The sequence below is a fragment of the Maylandia zebra genome, linkage group LG20 (genome assembly GCF_041146795.1).
Source record: "Maylandia zebra isolate NMK-2024a linkage group LG20, Mzebra_GT3a, whole genome shotgun sequence".
In the NCBI taxonomy this organism is placed as follows: Eukaryota; Metazoa; Chordata; class Actinopteri; order Cichliformes; family Cichlidae; genus Maylandia; species Maylandia zebra.
The window spans coordinates 7,191,039-7,211,217 of record NC_135186.1 but is presented as its reverse complement, the minus strand read 5'-3'; the positions used below and the strand labels follow the sequence as shown (position 1 = coordinate 7,211,217).

At 40.5% G+C, this 20,179-nt stretch overlaps 2 protein-coding genes across 6 annotated transcripts; one reads left to right on the top strand and one right to left on the bottom strand.

Moving 5' to 3' along the window:
• The first annotated feature begins 1,836 nt into the window (after positions 1-1,836).
• Positions 1,837-6,660, top strand: ybx1 (Y box binding protein 1). Of its 4 annotated transcripts, none has more exons than XM_004554087.5 (8): positions 1,837-2,105; positions 3,874-3,937; positions 4,226-4,259; positions 4,362-4,451; positions 4,566-4,844; positions 5,238-5,323; positions 5,660-5,946; positions 6,314-6,660. In XM_004554087.5, the coding sequence occupies exons 1-7, from the start codon at positions 1,997-1,999 to the stop codon at positions 5,898-5,900; spliced, it is 903 nt and encodes a 300-aa protein (XP_004554144.1). In that variant the 5' UTR covers positions 1,837-1,996; the 3' UTR covers positions 5,901-5,946; positions 6,314-6,660. The 4 variants fall into 4 exon arrangements, with proteins under 4 accessions (XP_004554144.1, XP_004554143.1, XP_004554142.1 ...); XM_004554086.5 differs by having other exon boundaries at positions 5,238-5,335; XM_004554085.5 differs by having other exon boundaries at positions 4,566-4,907.
• Positions 6,661-19,270, bottom strand: arhgef16 (Rho guanine nucleotide exchange factor (GEF) 16). 2 transcript variants are annotated; one of them, XM_012919901.3, is made up of 15 exons: positions 19,000-19,270; positions 17,730-18,344; positions 17,146-17,197; positions 16,255-16,412; positions 15,881-15,937; positions 13,293-13,453; positions 11,240-11,392; positions 11,026-11,155; positions 10,344-10,418; positions 10,136-10,228; positions 9,813-9,964; positions 8,864-9,049; positions 8,393-8,463; positions 7,623-7,724; positions 6,661-7,478 (listed from the first exon to the last, which is right to left on the bottom strand). In XM_012919901.3, exons 2-15 carry the CDS (start codon positions 18,297-18,299, stop codon positions 7,339-7,341), a joined length of 2,100 nt encoding a protein of 699 aa, XP_012775355.1. In that variant the 5' UTR covers positions 18,300-18,344; positions 19,000-19,270; the 3' UTR covers positions 6,661-7,338. The 2 variants fall into 2 exon arrangements, with proteins under 2 accessions (XP_012775355.1, XP_076734879.1); XM_076878764.1 differs by lacking the exon at positions 19,000-19,270 and adding an exon at positions 18,454-18,577.
• Positions 19,271-20,179: the final 909 nt, after the last annotated feature.

Here is a 20,179-nt window from a genome sequence, read left to right as displayed (position 1 = left end):
TTTAAACAGCCCTATTTCTAATGTAGGCCTACTGTGTGTTTCAGTGTTAACAATAAATTTTGTTGAAATGTTTTAACTTGTATTTTCATTGATTTGACAGTCTATTGTTCATACGTTCAGATATAAATTAAAAAAAAAAAAAAAAAAAAAGGTTGCTTCTCTATCACAATCATAACGTAAGTTAGACATTATGATGTCCCGGACCTCTGCTTGAGAAGATTTTCTCCAACTGGACCTCCTCAAATTTTAGTTTAATACCCCTGGTCTAGAAAGTAGTGAAAGCCAACTATAAATAGTCCCTCTAATAATAATTCAATAATTCACATCTGTAATAATCAGATTTACCTGATGATTAAACTTTATCAACTTAATGTGTGTTTGAGAAACTGTAGCAGTGTCCAAACTTTGAAAGAACATTGTGTACCCAGAGTAATCTGAGCTGCTTTGGTAAGTGTTACTAGCTCTGTTTCCTTATAGTGCCTTTGATTAAAAATTGATCTTAACCTCAAAGTTATGGAGGAAATGAGAGGACCACTTTACAGTGAAACACATCTTCCATGGCAAGCACTCCAGTGCCAAGCACTCGTCTGCTGAACTTATGGCTACCTCTTCTATCTCAGCCATCTATACAGATCTAAGCCTCCACAGACCCCCTCCCCCATCCATGCTCTCCCTCCTCGGCCTTGGACATCGTTCCCTTGGCATAAAAGAAGCTTTTCAGATGGAGACGCTGTTCTTATGGAGGCAGGAAGGAGGCTTTTTCCCCCCCATTTTTTTTGAAAGGGGGATCTCTGTTGGGAAGCTTTCTGGGGTCGTTGCTAAAGCCCATCTTTGTGTATGGGACAACGGTGCTCAGACATTAACAGCAAGCTCTTCACACATCGACCAGTGCTCGTAAACAGTGCCAGTGGAGCATTAACATGACAATGGAAGGGGGGGAGGCTGTGGTGGGGTTGTCCTACACTCAGTCTGGGCCCGGCTGCTCTGGAAGTGGGGTTTCTAAATTCACACAGGATGATGACTGGCTTTAACCAGTTAAAATAGAAAATTACCTGACTTACTTTGTCATTATTTCTGCTAAGATTTGGTTTAAGGTTAATAATTAAATGATTTACAGAAACAGCTTATTTAAACTGTGATGTAATTTTTGACAGTCAAAGATAATTATGGTGTGACTAAGGTAATTAAGATTTCCAGAAATGTTAAATGATTATTAGTTTTTTAAATGCTTAGGTGTAATAAGTAACATGGATTACTTTATCAGTTACCCCTCTTTATATATATATATATATATATGCACCTTTTTATTTTTAATTTAATTAGCGTGCACAATGAAACTGAAAATAGTTTAAACATTCAGGCATCGTTTTTCTTCTTAATGGACCCGTGATTCTAGATCTCTTAAGCAGAATATTCAGCTGTTGACTTTCCTTTGCCCCCTGTGCGATTAACACACGATAATCCTACTATTTTGGCCAAGTCTTTTGAAATATTTCCATGCAGTTTTATGTATTGCATAATGATAACTACAATTATATTTTAAACTATATGTATATTAGCTCCAGGTCCGTCAGCAGAACATGATTTTACCAAGTAGACACTGTTCCAAAACTGTCACGGTTATGTGGTCTGATTCGTCTGGCTCTGACATCATGAAGGGGTGGTGAGAATGGACAGGTACGGTTTCCTTTACCCAATCATTTTACCCAACGCGTTTCTGAAGCGAAATTGACAGTTGCTCAGGCTAATTGGAACGCGAGTGTTTCCTGTTACACTTTCCAACCAATTAGAATGGCAGTTGGGCGGACCTCCGAGTAGGAACGTTCTCCGGCACCTCATCTCATTCTGCCCAGTTCGATCGGCAACGGGAGCGGAAAGAGGAAAGCAGAGAGCCCGAAGGCAGTAGCCCCCACCACCGCCGGCCCAGGTTACCATCTAGCACCGGGAACTATAGCAAAGAGCCGCCGCCGGCTGAAGCCATTACCAACAAGTAACAATGAGCAGCGAGGCCGAGACACAGCAACAACCGCCGCCGCCTGCTGCCGATGCGGAGAGCCCATCCAGCCCGGCAGCCGCAGCTTCCGCGGGGGATAAGAAGGTCATCGGTAAGACTGCTGGAGCTAGTTAAGCTAACTAGATAGCTAACGTATTTTATGGCACAGGGGCAATGCGCAAAAGTGGTGGCAGGTAAGGTTGTCAACTCGATCCACAGCTCAGTATACTGTAAACTAAAAAACGTTCGTTAGACACGACCGTTGAGCCACACAACGTTAGCACATGTTAAATTACACTGTTACATTAACATTAGAGAAATTTTTATTTTAGCCAACGGGACCCAGTATATTTTTTGGTCCCTTTGGCTAAAATTATTATTTCATGGGCTGTGTTCTATTCAGTGTATTGGCTTTTACTAACGAGAAGCATTCTTAAAGTTTAATAATTTTCTTTTGGTGCCTAAAAACGCTAAACGTTTACGTGCTGGCGATACAGAATTAAAGTATCGGTTGGAAGCTAGACGGCGCAAGCTTTTTATAGTTTTTATAGACCGCTGCTTATTCATTCTTTAATAGCTAACACTTTGGCCTTCATATTAAAATAATTTTAGAAGACATGTGAGTATTCTTTTTAAATGAGGTATTTTAGACTTAATCCCTTATGTTCATTGGCCTCCTCGCGTCTAACGTACGCCATAGAATGCTCTGGTACCGGTCGGCCGTCACGTAAACTAAAAGGTTTCTGCCCGTTATCAGATTCTGTGTGTATATGCCAACGTCGGTGCTCCTTTTAAGCAGGCAGGAAATGGGAAATGATGTATTAAAGTGAACTTTAATGCCATATTTGTGGAACACCGAGATATCAAATGGCTTAACCGGTTACAAATTATATCGAAATCAAGCTAGCGTTAGCGACTTGCCATCCTTTGTTCGCACGAGTCTTGCTCCCCGGTGAAAGATTAAAAAAAATAATCTAAAACAGTCGAAACTATATTCAAACTTTTCACTGTTACAATTAGCAGCGATTTATATTTGGATTTGATCAGAAAAGCACCATAGCACAACTGTCAATGGTCGACTATTTTCGGTGGAATTGATGAGGTCTCAATTGGGGCCTAGTGATCGACCGACGGTTGCTTGCGAAGCTATATTAGCCTAGCCAGCTAGCTTGAGCTATTTACATGGCTAAAGAGGCCATCCAAAATGTCCGCCGTGTATTCCGCTGATTTATTTCGCCATTTCCTTGGCTGTTAATTGAAACCAGTATAACCGTGGCATTTTTATTTTATTTTAATTTTTTTAACGTTCTAAGCATTTGGTCACAATAGAAACTGTCCGATGTGTTATGTTCATTTCCGCCTGCTGGCAGTAATCCAAGCACATGGTTCAGACCATCTCAGCTACATAGCTATGCTAACAAGCCAGCTGGGCTCGCTAACATATCCGGGCGCGACTCTACCACGTGTGAACGCTCAGTAGTGCGTCTAAAATGGGGCGGTAGGTCTGCTGTAGTTAAAAGTCAATGTGTTTAGCTACAGCGGCCTGCTATGATGATATTGAAATCTTTGATTTGGGTGGCATTACAGTAGACGGGGACATTAAAAATAGGGGCAGTCTTGAAATTTACCCGAGAAGTAATCTAGTCGGTACTCGTTCATGGTGCTTACCTCACACCAAATGCAGCTGGCACAAGACACTCCTAAGCGCCAGGATCTATAATAAGAATGACAGTTGGGAGTTATATTTAACTTACACATTAAATGTGTCACTTTCTCATGGTCTGTTCTTATTTTACACTTTGTCATTGTTAGAAGTCTTATTAAATACCAAGATGCATCTAAAATGATCAGTAATATATCATAATTTGTTTTCTTTACAGCAACAAAAGTCTTGGGTACAGTCAAATGGTTCAACGTCAGGAATGGATATGGGTTTATCAACAGGTAAGTTGACTCCACCCATCCCTTCTTTCCATAGACCCTGATAACAACAGTGTGAGTGTGTGAAGCAACATTCCCAATCCTATTATGGCTATGATTCTCTTACAAAGCTGCCCAGATGAATTATCTACACGTCTCCAAACTCTGGTTGCATGCATCTGTTAATCCTTACACTCATTCGCTTTGTTGTAGTCTGCAGAGGCATAACTGCTTTTTGTGGCTCAGTAGGATACTTCTAATGGTGTTCTGCTTCTTTTTTTTTTTTTTCTTCCTTTTTCTTTAAATTCATAGGAATGATACAAAAGAGGACGTTTTTGTACACCAGGTAAGCTTTGCAATGTTGTTTTTTTTCTTTTCACAATTTAAACCAACATCAGATGATTATGATGATTAGAAACATTTCAAATGTGAACCATTATGATTTCAGACAGCCATCAAAAAGAACAACCCGAGAAAATATCTTCGCAGTGTTGGAGATGGAGAAACTGTGGAGTTTGATGTAGTCGAAGGAGAGAAGGTAAGCTGTTCTTTGGTTAGTAATTTGGTTTTGTAGTCTGCCAGCTTCTAAAGAAAACATCCCATGAATGTTCTCTAGTTTAAAAAAATAAAAAACATCTTACTGCGGACACAGGGAGCAGAGGCTGCAAATGTCACCGGCCCAGGAGGTGTTGCAGTCCAGGGAAGCAAGTATGCTGCTGACAGGAACCGCTATAGGCGGTACCCCCGAAGGAGGGGCCCTCCCCGTGGAGGAGACTATCCAGAGAACTACCAGAGTGATGGAGAGGGTGAACAAGGCAGCGGAGGACGTGACAAAAGCAGAGAGGGTGGAGAGAATGCCCCTGAAGGAGACTCGCAGCAACAGCAGCGCAGACCCACGTACCCTGGCAGACGGCGCTACCCACCATACTTTGTACGTAGACGATACGGCCGCCGGCCCCCGTACACCAACCCACCACGCGGAGAGATGACTGAGGTATGCTGTCACAGGCTACTATCCTGAAACAGACACCCAGTTGTCCCTAAAGTCGGGACCGTAATATGATTATGTCATACTCGGCTCTTAACCCTCTCCTAACCCTCACGTGGTTGTGACCAATAAATCTTGGTGTATCGGGGGCCTTGCCAGTATTTTACAAACTGACTCTAATAGGGTCCCATGATTGTTACGGTGAACTACCCGGTAATGCTCATTCATCATTTCAATATTAACTCTTTAAGCTTGCTAGTTTCATTAGAGTGGTGCATGTCACTACTGAACTATGGTTCAGAAGGCGTTTGACCAGTTTGATCCATTTGCTTTCAGGGAGGTGAGGGTGATGAGAGCCAGGGAGGTCAAGACCAGGGCAACAAACCAGCGAGGCAGAACTACTACAGAGGCTTCCGACCAAGGTTCAGACCAAGGTTTGCATGTTGGCTTCACTGATGTAGGGCTGCAACAATGGGCGAATAAACATTTGGGCTGTTTCCATCCTGGTCTTGTGTCCAGCAACTAAGATTTCTCTATTTGATTCTTTTACTAGTAGTAATCTCCACATGTTTGGATAGAGAAGCTCTCCTTTTGTTGCAGCCTATCCACAAATTGCTGCTGAAAAGCTGCAATTTGTTAGTCACTTGAATCCTGCATCTTGTTTTAGTAGATGTATTTTTCTGCATGGTATTTCTGCCTTGTAGTTGGTACCCTTATTGTTTGCTTATAGCTTCTTCCTTTTTGTTTGTTAACTTTAGGGGTCCACCCCGTCCCAGACCGGTGCGGGACGTTGAGGAGGACAAGGAGAATCAGGGCGGTGAAGGTGGTCAGAATCAGCAGCCCCGCCAGCGCCGCTACCGCCGCAACTTCAATTACCGCCGCAGACGCCAACAGACTGGTGGCAAACCTGGCCAGGAAAACAAGGAGGCCAAGACAGGAGGTGACACATCGGCAGAGAAAACGTCCGCTCCCGAGGCCCAGCAGGGTGGGGCTGAGTAGGAAATAACCTGCCCACCGGCACCTACCATCTTTTACCATCGTCCGGGTGAGTCTGCTTTGACCATATTCATAATGTCGGATTTTACATGTGTTCATTAGATTCAGCATCTGGGACTGAAAGCAAAATAACTAGGCAGCATTACAAAGCTGAATAGCTTGTCCTATACACTTTTTGGCTCTGTAGTGGACAGTCCGAAAGCCTAATCTAGTGGATTTGATTAAGCAAACAGTCTGGCACCACTGAGCTCTATCACTTTTGTCTTTTGTCTGAACAGCATCTCTGAATAGTGTCTCTGGTGATGCACATTTTTAGGCATTTCATTATACACCATGCAAAATGTCTAAATCCAAAAGGCTAGGAATGTTTAATAAAAACTTACAGTGGACTAATTGCTAATTTTCTTCTTTTACAGTTTTTTTGTCAACAAGAAGAAACATCAAATAAGATCTGAGCAATAAAGATTTGACTTGACGATCGTCACAAGCTTGCACCATGCATTTGACCAGATTACCACCGATGGCCTGCAGAATCTATGCAGACTTGTTTTTTTTCCATTATTTTTATGTGACAGCTACAAAACGTTTTGGGGAAACAGCAAATGTTTTTCTAAATCTGTCCTAAGTTTTTACACCAAATGGTTTTTAAAGATAAAATGGAATTTGATATCTGGTCAGTTTGACATTTTTAAATAACTTTTTATGTATTCAAACATTTTAACAAAATGCAAGCTCAAATAAAAGTCCAGAACCAGGAAAAATGTTTGGAGTGGTGGCTGTTTTTTATTTCAAGTATACAGGATATGGAAAAAGACACAATCTTTCATTTACAGAGGACCCAGTTTAAGGTTGTTTTTATTCCCCATTTCATATAAAGATGAGGGACTTAAGCAATGGTGTGGTTATCATCAACTATATTTACAGTGTTTAATCAGAACTTTGGTCACTTTTTCACAGCACAGTAATAAAACCCTTTGTAGACATTGACAGTGTAGTACCAGTATTTATCCACAAATGTGTTCTACATCTAAAGATCATTTTACTGCAGCAAGTAAATTAAAATGCAGCTTAAAAACCAGCTAAACAGAAAATGGCTGGAGTGGGCTGTACAAGGTGACTAAAATGTACACTTGGCCAAGAAGTCTTTATGCTGCACATTCGTACAGGTGGACAAAAATCCTTACTGTTCAATTGTTCCTGAAAGAGATCGACACAGTTTCAAATAATGTGTTTTGATAGCCTGATGGTAGAGAGAAATGGAAGGCACAAGGTAGAAATATGAACCTGAATCATTGCATCCGAGACCAGAGAATAGCATTAATGATTGGTTATGGTTTTCTCTGTGCCCAGTCAATGTTTTTCAGTCGGTAATGGACTGCTGGACCACATCTACTATAATTGATAGTTTATGTTTAGTACGATTCATCAGCAGTGCAATGTCTCAGACGTTGGTCTCTTTGCGCAAACGCTTCATACGCTGTACGTTGCTCTCCATGGCGTCAGGGTTGGTGATCTCTGTGGCACAGCTATCAGGAAACCAGCCCCTCACTCCATCTCGCATTCTCTCCCCATAGCACCATCCTAGGAGAAGATCGCTGTTAAGGTCAACTTTAAAGCACCTTACATTTTATTTTGCGCTTTTAACCAAAAGAACAGCGACACTCTTGTGTTTGATGGTGTGAAATTTGCATTGTATTACAGATTGGAAAGAAGTTAAGGTCTCACCCTCTTGTTTTTGTAAGACAATGACAAGCTCTGCCTCTTTCAGGCCCAGTTCATCTGGCTCCTTTGGCATGTAGGATTTGGTGGCCTCATACTGTGGCAGACCTGAAAAGCACAAGGCAGTGAAGTTCATAAAACTATGTTGAACAGCTTACTGTCCTACAAATGAGTAGGAAGCTAACTTATATCCAACAGGGTGTAAAATTACACCAAAGTACATACCATAACTTCTTTGGAGTGGCACACCCTTTGATAACAAACCCAAATGTCAACAGCTATGCTTGCTATTAAACTACACAAGCTGCAACCCCACCTCTAATAGTTTTGCTGTCGGTGTGGTAAACGGACTGGTTCTTCTGGAACTTTTCATTTTTAAAATACCATTTTAATGTCTGTATCTATTCTGATCTTATAGCAACAAAGACATTGGTCACGCCAGGCCAGGTAATCTTTGAATGATTCGGCTACATCTGTGTCGACAGAAAAAACAAAATACTTTTACTATTTGATGCTTTTGAGTCTAAATGGTAGGAAGTTTGAATTATTGGAAGCTTTTCTTACAAGTTCTTTATGGATCAAAGGAAATCTAACAAGCTCAACCGAAGAAGAAATAAACACTGCAGCTGTGTAAACAAATAAGACAGCAAAACTGAATGCAAATCATCTGTTTTCTGTGCTGCACTGTGCTGAGGAGTTCATAACAAATGAATAACATCTCAGGAAAACAAACACTGTGATTAAACTTATTATTCTTTATAATAATACAAGCTTACCATCAGTATTATTGGAGCCAGCTGTCTCCTTGTGTTCTGTAAGAGCAACTATCCATCGTTCCCGGTCCACCCTTGGTGATAGAAAATAAAAAAAGCACAATTAATAAAAAAAAAAAATAAAAAAAAAGAAAGAAAAAAAGAAAGAGAAAAAAAAAAAAAAAAAAAAAAAAAAAAAAAAGGACTACAAACCAGTGTTTTCTACAGTGAAATTCATAACATGGGAGGATCTTAGGCTGCCATTAAGATTCATGGCAGTAGAGAGCGCCAGACACAAACTATTAGATGTGGTCTTCGAGGTGGTAAATGTAAATGTGATTTTGAATAAAGAACTACTATCAGTATTGAAAGAAAGCAATATTTTAGAATCACATTGTGATATAAAGCATTAGAAGTTGTTAGACCTCTGGGTAAGTAAACTTTTCTTTGAGATATATATAGCTGAGCTTAAGAGGAGTCTGAAAGTCACAGTACCTGGACTCAGCCAGTAGGGAGATTTGCTCTGCTCTCCCTTCACTGTTCTTGCTCATCAGTAGTCTAAAAGAAAGGTAGCTGGAGTTGTTCTTGGGAGACGTAGGCGCCCTTTTCTCTCCATCCTCACCCATCTCCACCTCAATATTCTCTAAAGTAGCGTAATCCAACACCACAAAACTCTCCTCACTGGACAAACAATTGGGAGAAAACAAACAAACAAAAAAACAAAAAAGAAAGTCCATCACATGGCAGTTTTAAGCTTATTGTGTTGTCTTGCCAAACTTGCTGTGAAACCTAGTTTATGCATGTGTCAATGTACCTAGATCCCAAGCAGCTAAAACTCCATCACTTGATTGATAATGGTCTCTCCTAGATACTATCACTTGACTTAAAAAAGTGTCTAAATGACTCCAGTGTTGTTCCTCTGAGCTGACATTGTTTGCTTTCTCCCTAACTCAAAACAGAAAGCTGTAGTCAGTCGAGCTGACACGCTGAATGCAGGATCGAAGAATCTCAAGTATGCAAGCACCACATCCATACTCTCTCCATGCTCTGTCCCTTTCCCTCCTCTCTTCTGTTTCTCATATTCTGTCAGCAGCTGGATCTACTTCGTATCCACTACAGTCACAAGGAAATAGCAAGCAAGTGAATTAAACTGTTTGTGGGTTTAAGTGTTCTCTTCTCTTGCCCACTTTAGCAGATGTCCAGGCATGTTCTACTGTACTCTACCATTAATCTTTTAGGTGTCCACTACTTATGGTCCACCAGGAATCATCTTAAGATACATCATTTGAATATTTGTCATCAAAATCAATGAAAAAACTCAATCATTACACAGGGAAAGCCTTAAACTAACTCTGACAGTCATCTTCATACTCAGCTTCAAAATTTCCCACTGTATCCAGATAATAGTATTTTAGGTGAATACGATTGTTGGCACTCCACTCACCTCTTCTTCTTGGTGACAATCAGTACATCGCTGAAGACAAACAGGTAGTAGCTTCTGGTGCTGAAAGCCTTCCATATGCTGAACTCTTCAAGTGAGAGGCGCAACTCACCGCGCTTCTTCAGCCACCGCGATGATGACACCAGTGGGAATGCCTGTCAGCATCAACAGATTTATCATTCCAGGTTAGCAAAGTGGACTCAGGTTTTATATGAATTTTTAAATGACATTGTTATTTATTACTACAATCATTTATGATATTTTACTAATCAATGTAACCATATGTATGTATCAGTGTATTCTTTCTTGACTGTGTGGAAGCACACCTTGATTTTACCAAAATCCATTTGTTTCTCGATGGTGTACATCTGCTCAGTTCGCTCCATCCGTCTAGCTCCATCATTGCAGCTAGTGACCAGCTGTTGGCATAATAATTTTAACAATAGCAGCATAAATGTCCCAGTCTGCTCTCAGATGATAACTGTGAAGCTGCAGAGTGCTTTACATGCATACTAGCTGAGGTGTGCTCAGTACCTTATTGATGTAGTGCAATGCCCAGATAGCAGCAAAGTACTGCGCTGTTCCTTGTGTAGTTTTCTGGCTGATTGTCTGAGGAGCAAACAAATACCAGTTACTCTCTTGTGTATTAGTTAACACTTAGTACATAAGAGTCCGACTGATATACTGGCAGGGCTGATATACTAGTATCAGCATTTATAATTCAATAATAATATAGTCAATAATTTAAATAAAAAAATGTTAAAGAAAATGGATGGATAGACACAAAGACTTTGTAGAAACACCCTTCAAAAACGTTTGTCCACCAGAGGGCACTCTGCGACTATCTTGCAACGCTACAAAAACAATCAGCTGATCTGAGCAGAGAAGGGCAGAGCATAAACAAGTAATCCACAACTTGTTGAAATAGTAAACCAGGATTATTTTTAAACTGCATTGTCAGGCTTCTGTTTATGTTTCATGTGTCTGAAAGAAAAAAATATCGGCTGATGTATTGGATTTCTACCATAACCTGTGTCAGTCGGGCTCTAATGAAGGTATGATTCTGATTCACTAAAAGAGAAAATACACACAGAACCTGCTGACCATGAACCCATATTTTTTTAAATGTCCCTTTTAAGTTGCTTTGTATGTTCCACTCTTAAAAAACAAAACAAAAAAACTTTTACTCATATAGTAAAGCAAATCTTAAACTGACATCCAGCAGTAGTGGCAGTCTGGTTACTCGCTGCATGGGAAGGATGAGAAAGGAGAGCATGGGGAGACCTCTGCATTCACTGTTCATTTCGATTTTCTTCAGGGTCTCCTTGAACGCACTGTTACTTGACCTAAGAGATGCAGAAAGACACATGTTCAGCTCATTTAGCCATGTTACTGGAGAAACTCAATAGCTTGCTTGTTCTTCTACTCACAATAACTTCTGCAGGGTCCTCTGCTGAAAGGTCTCGTTGGAGCAGTAGCTAATGTACGGCTCAAAGTGGTTAGCAGCGTGGGTCTGAACAATGTCGCTAATGTCCATGATCACTGGGTTGTCAGAGTGACGTTGTTCAAGGTCCTCAAAAAACCTGAGGGAGAGTTCAGTAACAATTTAAAAGATATGTTATTTCTCCCACCTCTGTAGGACATATACAGAGGGTGTTCAGGCTGAACTGACTGTGACCACTGAACAGTTTACATTTCTGATGTGTAATACAAATCAATCAATGCACAGATGAAATATTTCTCTGACTCCAATGAACCAAACTTCTTTGAAATTTTGAGAAGTAGTTAAATAGTTAATGCACACCCCCCCCCCCCCCCCCACACACACACACACTGACCAATGATTTATTCAAGCACAAAAAAAACAAACAAAAAAAAAAAAAAATCACCTAATTCAAGGGTAGTACCAGTGTTTTATCCACACATAACAGACTACTTAGCAAAGAACCCATTTTAAACTGATTGGGCACTTTGTTACTAGGAGCCTGTTGCAAAAACACAAACTAAAACCCAGTTGTTACCATTTCTTTAGTTGAAGCAATGAAAAATACTGTGATGACACTGTTTGACAGAGAAAAAAAAAATTTCCCCAACAGTGCAATTAGGGAAAAATTAGATTAGCTGTGATTGTCAAGCTATTAGCTTGATGGAATTATGAACACAAAAGAATGCCATCAGATTTTGATCCACCATGCAATACTATTTGGAAAGCATCTGATCAGCAACAACTTCATCTTTCAGCATGACAATGAGCTCAAACACACTACCAGCGGAGTAAAAGCACATCTAGACAGACAAAGCCACAATGAAACACGGTCTTGGATTGGACAGATGGAGTGTGGGATCATTTTGACAGAGAACGGAGCAAAAGGCAGCCAACATATTCTTGAACACTACTTAAAGAAATGAGAAGAAGAGAGTTCAGGTTATGTTGAAAAACTAAGGTGGCCATACTCAAGCTTTCCTTTCTAGCACATTAAAGTACAAACGGTTTTTGCCGTGTATAATGTATTTCCATGTGCGTACATGTTTCAGGAAAGAACTGCACAAACACCTAACTCTTCTAACAAAATAACAAAGAAGTGGCTCAAGACTTTTGCACAGAACTGTATATTAGTACAAAAAAAAAAAAAAAAAAAAAAAAAAAAAAAAATCCTATGACTTTCACACCACAATCTAAAAATCAAAAATGACCTTTAAGTTACATCAAAGTATTTGGGATATAACTTCTATCACTGATCACAGAAATAGTTTGTGGCAATGTTAATCAACCTTAGTAACAGGAAGAAACATCTTTTGACCTTTGCCTCACCGGTTTCGAACAGATAAATAACAAACATCAACATGAAAAATGACTTTTAGCCCCACTCTTGAAAAGTGCATTTTAAACAAACAAAAAAGAAAATGAAACCTGAAAACCGCCCAGCCAACAAACCAACTACAGGGGACACACACACACACACACACACACACACACACACACACACACACACACACACACACACACACACACACACACACACACACACACACACACACACACACACACACTCTCTAACTGAGACAGCAGCTTCCAATACACGTTCAGTAGTTTCACAGATACTGTTTTACTTGGAAACCGAAGAAGAGGCTCAAAGATGAAAGGGCATTTCTCTTTGTTAATAAAGTTGCTTGCATTACACATAGGCTGGTTTCAAACACATTATCATTATAAAGCCTGGGAATACCACTCTGAGCAGATAGGCAGCAGAACCAGTTTGACTAGCAAGTTTTAACATGTTTATGGGGCCTACAGGACACTACAGAAATGCTAATGGCAAATGCTCTACCTGAATCAACCTTTTTCCTTACAAGTAATATGTTTCAGATGAATTCGACATCACTGCTTTCCCCAGAAAAAAATAAAATAAAAATGAAGGTCTTTTTGAAATTAGCAAAATACAGTAATGATGACTATGAGATCCTTAAGAGTCATGCGCTAACCTTTGACTAACGTCACGGATGACAGCAATATTGGAGAAGAGGTGGTGGTGCTCTGTGGCCGTCATTGTCTTCCTCAGTGTTTCGCTTTCCTTGAAGTTGCGTACTAGGATACCCAGGCTGTGCAGGTATGAATGCTCTGAGGTGATGATCTCAAAAATGGCCTATCAAGTGAAGACAACAAGTTACACAACCAAGTAAATCGGAATGAGCCATTCACTCTGCAACATGTACTTGCTGCTGTCAAGTTCTTTCACTTTAATTCACCGTGTTCCTTATTTCATGTGTGTGATGTAGTGAGTTCCTACATATCCCAGAATTCCTTTAGAGAGATAGCATCTTCTTACGGCATTCTGCTTCACTACATTACAACCAGCCAGAAAACCCAGTGTGCAGCATGTGACAACATTATAAAACATGAGCGTTTGCTGCTGTGCATTCTGGTTTATCAAGGCTGCTGTGGTTTTCAAAAAAAAAAAAAAAAAACCAGGCGGTTCAAAGGGAGCAATGCCTAAATGCAGTTTTAGTATTGCAGATATTCATCTTAAAATTCACAGAACACTGAAGTGTAATGAATGCAAAACCAGCAGACACTTCACCACTGCTTGATTAGTAGCTGTGTGTTTTCAGCTGTATAACAAAATAAACACTATGTTTTACATTATCTTAGTTTACCACTAGTGTTGTGGTTAGAACCTTGGAGGAACGAAGAGGTGGGAACGACACACCTTCCAGGAATGACCAAAGGGCATGAGCTGAGCTAAATCTAACAAGTTCTGACTTGAAGCTTGAAATGTCAATAAGTAACACTGCGTGCTGGACTGAGTAAAGATCTCTGTTGCAAGAATCTCAAATCTTCATTACACTACAGTCTATCCACAAGGAGTGCAGCATTTTTTATTAACCTCAGCAATCCTGAACTTCAATAAAATGCTTTCATAGTTCCTAAAACATGATTTGAACGACTGCAGGAAACTGGTTCACCATTTAAAGTAGACCTATGAGTTGACCAAAAGTACAAAGGAGCATGATAAGCACCTGTGTAGCCAGAGAATGATTACATTCACAGGGTGTGGCTTTATTCAGGGACTGTAGTGCATACAGGGTGGACCTTTGCTATTGACACAACAGCTGACATCTCAGATGGCTGGTGAGGGAAAAATCCACCCTGGGATAGTGTTACACTGCACAGATAGTATCAGTTTGTGATGTTTGTTGGCTTTTCAGAAGTTTCTGGAATGAAATATAACTGGATTTGTTGTTACATTAACTTCACCCGAACCCACCTTAGCGGGATCCTAACCTGCTTAGAGAGCATTTAGACAAATTCTCTGAGAACAGGTTTCCATTCAGGAAATGAATTCAGGATGAACTTTTTCCCCCTAAACAAAAACTCTGTAAACTATTGGGCTAAATCAGAGTTTTCTTACGAAACCTTCAGTAATCATGTTGTGCTTGAATCCATTTAATCACCTTTTTTAAAAAAACAAAAAACAAAAAAAACAATTCCCTGTATGTCCCCAATTCTACTAAACTATAAAATATGATAATAATTATTGCATTAATAAACTGCGATCCAGTATAAAAAAAACTATTAATAGTCACTGCATGTGTGGGGGTTTCTTATTCTGGTATCAGTTTTTATTGAAACCACAGGCTGTGGCAGCTTTTCTCTTTATCTGAGTGAACGGAAGCAGCATATCATCATATCATCATATCATAGTTTTTTTCTTCTTCTCTCCATTCTGTCATCAAGAATATTCCTAAAACATTTTATATAGCAAAAAAAGTTGTCATTCTTAATGTAAACATTTTGGGTGAAATGCTTTGAACTTGTCAAATGTTTTATGGTTGCATTTATGGTTTATCCACGGAGTTTTAGTGGTGTGCGGTTTTCTGTAGCATGCTGAAGCACACCACAATCCCTCTCAGAAAAGGGGTCAGTAGTACTTGGAAGATGAGGGAACCGGTAAATCCAGTGTTGCAGCGTCGTGGAGAGTAATGACTCACATGAAAATAACCAAATTGGTTTGTATTGTAATCATCGTGGACTTGTTTTCTTCATGGCCAGGCTTTGTGATCACCTGATCTGTACTGCTGTGACACAGAGGTTTACTGGTCTCTCTGGATTCATCCAACTGCACCATCCACCATCAGCTCATATCGTGGCTGTCTTTTACCCATACCTCTACTACAAAGACTGAGTTTGTGAAGTGATCGTAAGGAGCAGCATCATCTTAAATTTAAGCTAATGATGATTGACCAAATTAGTTCATTAATCTTTACCACAAACTACTCAGTTCCACAGCCTGCAGTGCACATTTTATTCATTGCTAAAGAGATTTCATTACATAAACCAGATACCTTCAACAAGACAATATGCACCTACCCAGTGCTTGCCATATTAAACGAATAAACCTACTCATACAATTTTTACATTTCTTCTGGTCCTTAACAATGACCATAATCTGTCACCTTCCTCTGTGTCATCTCTTGTTGACAACTTAATCTGAGATTTGTTACACAGTAAAGTTAACCTTACCAGGTCAACCTGATATAGTAAGCTGCTATGTAAGCACGCACACTCTTACCTCCTGTCGCTTTCGCTCCTGAGGTGTGACCGAGTCCAGAATACCGGTGTCCTTCACCTTTAAAAGTGATATAAAAAAAATAATCAATAGTTTGAAACTAATATTTCTTTGAATAATTTTTTTGAGACCGTTATATAAAACATATTCAGTACAGTAAGAGTAAGTGTTTATATCAGATAACTTTAATTCAAATTGATTTGAAAAAAAAAAAACAATGGAAAAAAACCCCCCAGAAGGCAGACAGTGCTCTCTGCGGAAGGAAGTGAGGACTGAAAATGATTTCTGTACTAGCACGCTGCTTTATTGATAACTGAAGATTATTATAGACTGCTCTTAGCCTATACTTGATTCCCTCATTGCATTTGGACATGTACCAGCTGGCTCCAGGTGAGCTGGGTTGGTCGGTAGCTCTTTATCACAATGCCCTGATCATTTGCAGCAGGCTCTGCCACCACAGACTCATCAAGGGACTCATCTTGGTTGGTGGACTGCAGCCCCCGCTCACGGATTTCCTGGTAGAGGCGTGGTGTAGCTGAGGACAACATCAACATCAAATTGAACTCAGAAAATTTTATAGTCATAGAGTCCTAAATGCACAGTTCTAAAAGTATCTACTATCATGATCAGCTTACGTGTGGATTTTGCTGTTTTTCACTCACAAATGCCACAAAAATGCCAAAGCTGGATTGTGACACCATACTAAGATGGATTATTTGAGAATGAAAACGAGGGAGGTGAGAATGTATCAGTTAGGTGGACAGCCGGTAGACAGAGAGTGTGTTAAATGTGCAGGTTAAAGATCAAAGAGCAGGTTAAACATCGAATGATCCTCGAGGACTTAAAAAGAAGCAAACAAGCAAACAGAAGTGTTGTTTAGGCAGTTCTCAATCAGCTGCTTCAGTATCAGTTTTATAAACTGAGTTTTCTTCTCAATTCCACATAACTAGATCTCAGAGATTACTTTAAAAATCACATCTCAAAAAGGAGACGTCGCAGTGCCTGACGGTTCGGGACAACCTTCAAGGCCCAGCAAGTAGTTAACATGCCAGGAGTGTTCAGGGAGAACGATTTCCGTTTCGGTCCCCTCCTTTCCAAGCTATGGCATGGAAATTATAGCTTTCTCTGCATGAGGTTTTCATGACTGAGCATACGATTAATTTGCAATCTAGTTTCAAAATGTCAAATGTAATTGGTATTTTCTGAGTATTTGTAGCCCTTTAACCCAATTAAGAGACGCAGACAACGCGGCGCACGGGTGGACATACCATCTTTGAATGATCCACGTTGTCTCTGGTTCCTCTTTCTCCCCAGGGTTCCCTAGAGACAAAACAGCAGTGCAGCCTGAAGTTACTGTGGAATAAATGTGTGTCACTGATGCTGATATTTTTTCCTTTCTTTCCTCATTCTGCCTTTAACAAACTTCCTGAACACTAGTCTAGTCGATTGTGGAAAAACGCCATCATCTTTATTACTAAAGTTGAATGTTGCTGACACTATTGGGTATTCCCCCTGTCACCTATTAAAAGGACAAGACTGCATCAGCTCTGCTCATTTAAGAACTTTGGTAGCTACACCAGACTGAAAGAGCTTGACAGACCCAGTCGAAGTGTATGTGTTTAAAGGTCACAACTACACAAAGAAAATGATGCTGCACATGCTCCAAGTAATTGGATAAGTTAAAGTATGATTAATTAGAAGGACTAGCTCGGATGCCTGTTTTTCTAACCAATTCATAAGCTAATATCAAACTGTGACATGCATACAAGTTCTCATCTAATTTGCAATATATTTGTGGCAGATGGGCAGAGTAGAGCACTATCCTTAGACCCCCTGGCCTCAACTTATGTACCTTACGTCCATGGGTGCGAATTGGGGCAGGACTGGGTGCTCTGCCCTCTCTAACAGGTTTCAGTTCGGTTGCAGTTGCTTGTTCTGTCGCCAAGGTTTCAAAATTCAAGCTAATTATTGCCGCTCTGTATGACTGGTTCCTGCGGTTCCTCCTAATACCAAAACCTTCTCCATCACTGTCGTAATCGTCCCAGGACACATCCGAGCGACGGCTTTGGTTCGCACTGCTGGAGTTCTCCAGTCCTACTGGGAATGTCACCACGGTGGTGTGGTGTCGGTTTTTAGGCCGGCTGGACACTGCTAACTTCTTGGGGATCATTTGCTCCTTGCCAACCTTCAGCGCAGCAGGACTTGTTGTGCTCAGAACCACCTGCTGAGGCACCGCAAGCCTGTCCACTTTATCATCATCCACATCCTCCGCTTGCTCCTTGGGTGTGGATGCTTCAGGCTCGGGTGTTGCAGAGCCTGGCGAAGGGCACTCATCACCCGACTCGTATATATGGAGTTCTGTGGCGAACTGATTTTCCACGATCTGAGGGACCTGGCAGTCCTCTGACTGGCTCTGAGACATGGCGTCCTCCTGTCCTAATATTGGCTGGTCTGGGCTCTTCAGCAACTACAACAATGGACAAAGTACAGAATTGAAAGGAGTTATAATGTATAAAGCAGGACCTTAAACAGAAACAAGGCAACAGTCTGGCCCTAAATAATCTCCAGTGACCCACCTTGTGATCCAGTTCCGCTCTCACACAAGCACTCAGAGTTTTGATACCCTTCAAACTCATATGAAGGGACTTAACCCATGAGTCACCACTTACTCCTACGCTGGACTGTAAATCTGTACGCTGCAGTAACCACAAGAACAGAAACTTTTTAATAAGCTGGCTACTCCTGTCCTGTTCTGTGAACAGTCCAGCGCAGACCCATAAGCCCGTTTTAATACATGCGTACTTCTTATAAACACATCTCTATTATAAATAAGCCTGGCGAAAGTCTTTAAGTGGCATTCCTACCAGCCAGTGAGAAATCAGCTTTGCATGTGGGTTTCAAATATAAAATCCCGCTGCTGTAAATCCACTTTAAGTGTTTTGGGGTTTTTTTTTTCGTGCATTTCGCCTTACTCGCAAATTGATTTCCAATAACTTCGCCGCCTGTAAAACGGATTAGGGTGGGAGAGGGAAAAAATGTCTGCCTCGCATTCCCACAGTTCAAAACAGCGAGATGACACGCAATGCAAGCAACACCGAGAGAGGTCCAACAAACTGCCCTACCTGAGTGAGCAGAGCTTCTGACAGCAGCCTCGTTTACTCGCTGACAGCACGGGTCAGTCCGCCGGTGCTTCCGGAGCTGCTGTCCGACGCGCAGAAAGAGTGCAGCTTTTATTGAGCTGCAGCTGTACTACTCCGCCGCTTTCTGTCACATTCTCCGTCTTTACTCGCCCACTTCCTCCTGTGTTTGCAGGCGCCCATTAAAGCGAACCCTTTACGTCACTACAGGTGAGCGTCAATCAATCATTAATAAGCGACCGTTTCGATGAAAGCAGGACACAGCTCGCGAGACAGCTTCTCACGGATAAGCAGCCTTATATTTAGCCATTCATATTTAACACCTGCCCCTGTGATGCTGGATTATCCTATTTACCAGTCTCGTCTCGGTCATACAAACCTTGACTTTGAAAAAAAAAAAATATATATATATATAGGCTATATATATACATTATTATAGAGCATCAAGTAGAATTTTGACATTTGAGTAGCTGAAATCCGTTTGCGCATACATAAAGACAAAGTGTTCCCTTTTGCGTAAACTTGTAATGACAAAATTTTTTTTTCTGATTTTTGTATACCTGATTGGTAACACATAGCTACGTAGCTCGTTGTTCCCCTCTAGTGACCAATAAGAGGCATGACACTGTGTTCATCAAGCATAAATCCAGATTTTCACAAACTTAACCACAAATGAGTCATTAATAAGTAATACATTTGTTTTTTTTTTAAATGATTATTATTATATTTCAGTCATTTTTGTGCGGTAATCTGTTTTATGTACAAATCATTTTAAAATCATCAAAAAAACAACTCTTGTTTAAGCCGTGTTTGAACTTGCAATTTCCATTTCATTTTCCTTGTAGATTAAAAATATCACCAGCAAATATCTCCACAAGTCACTAAAGCTGAGCCAGCCTCAGACTCATGTTGCTCAGAAAGTAGAGCATAATCTGAAGGCCAGTGGTTTGATCCCTGGCTCCTTCACCCTTTATGTCAAAGTATCCTTGAGCAAGATACTGAATCCTGAATTTCCAGGATTGCACCCACTGGAGTGTTAGGGTAGGTTAAAAGAAGTGCTTGCATGAATTACTTCAAGCCTGGTGGGTGAATGAGTCTGGAAGTAAAGAAACACTAAACACTCAAATTGAGTAAAGTGCTGTGCTGTAAAATACAGTGCTGTGAG

Coding starts and splice junctions, on each gene's coding strand:
- ybx1 (XM_004554084.5), top strand. CDS start 1,997: ATGAGCAGCGAGGCCGAGACACAGCAACAACCGCCGCCGCCTGCTGCC. Junction 3,938..4,225: donor GGATATGGGTTTATCAACAG/GTAAGTTGACTC, acceptor TTAAATTCATAG/GAATGATACAAAAGAGGACG. Junction 4,908..5,237: donor CACGCGGAGAGATGACTGAG/GTATGCTGTCAC, acceptor ATTTGCTTTCAG/GGAGGTGAGGGTGATGAGAG.
- arhgef16 (XM_076878764.1), bottom strand. CDS start 18,513: ATGAGTTTGAAGGGTATCAAAACTCTGAGTGCTTGTGTGAGAGCGGAA. Junction 9,050..9,812: donor ATTGTCACCAAGAAGAAGAG/GTGAGTGGAGTG, acceptor TTGTTTGTCCAG/TGAGGAGAGTTTTGTGGTGT. Junction 7,725..8,392: donor TGGCTCCAATAATACTGATG/GTAAGCTTGTAT, acceptor TGTGCTTTTCAG/GTCTGCCACAGTATGAGGCC.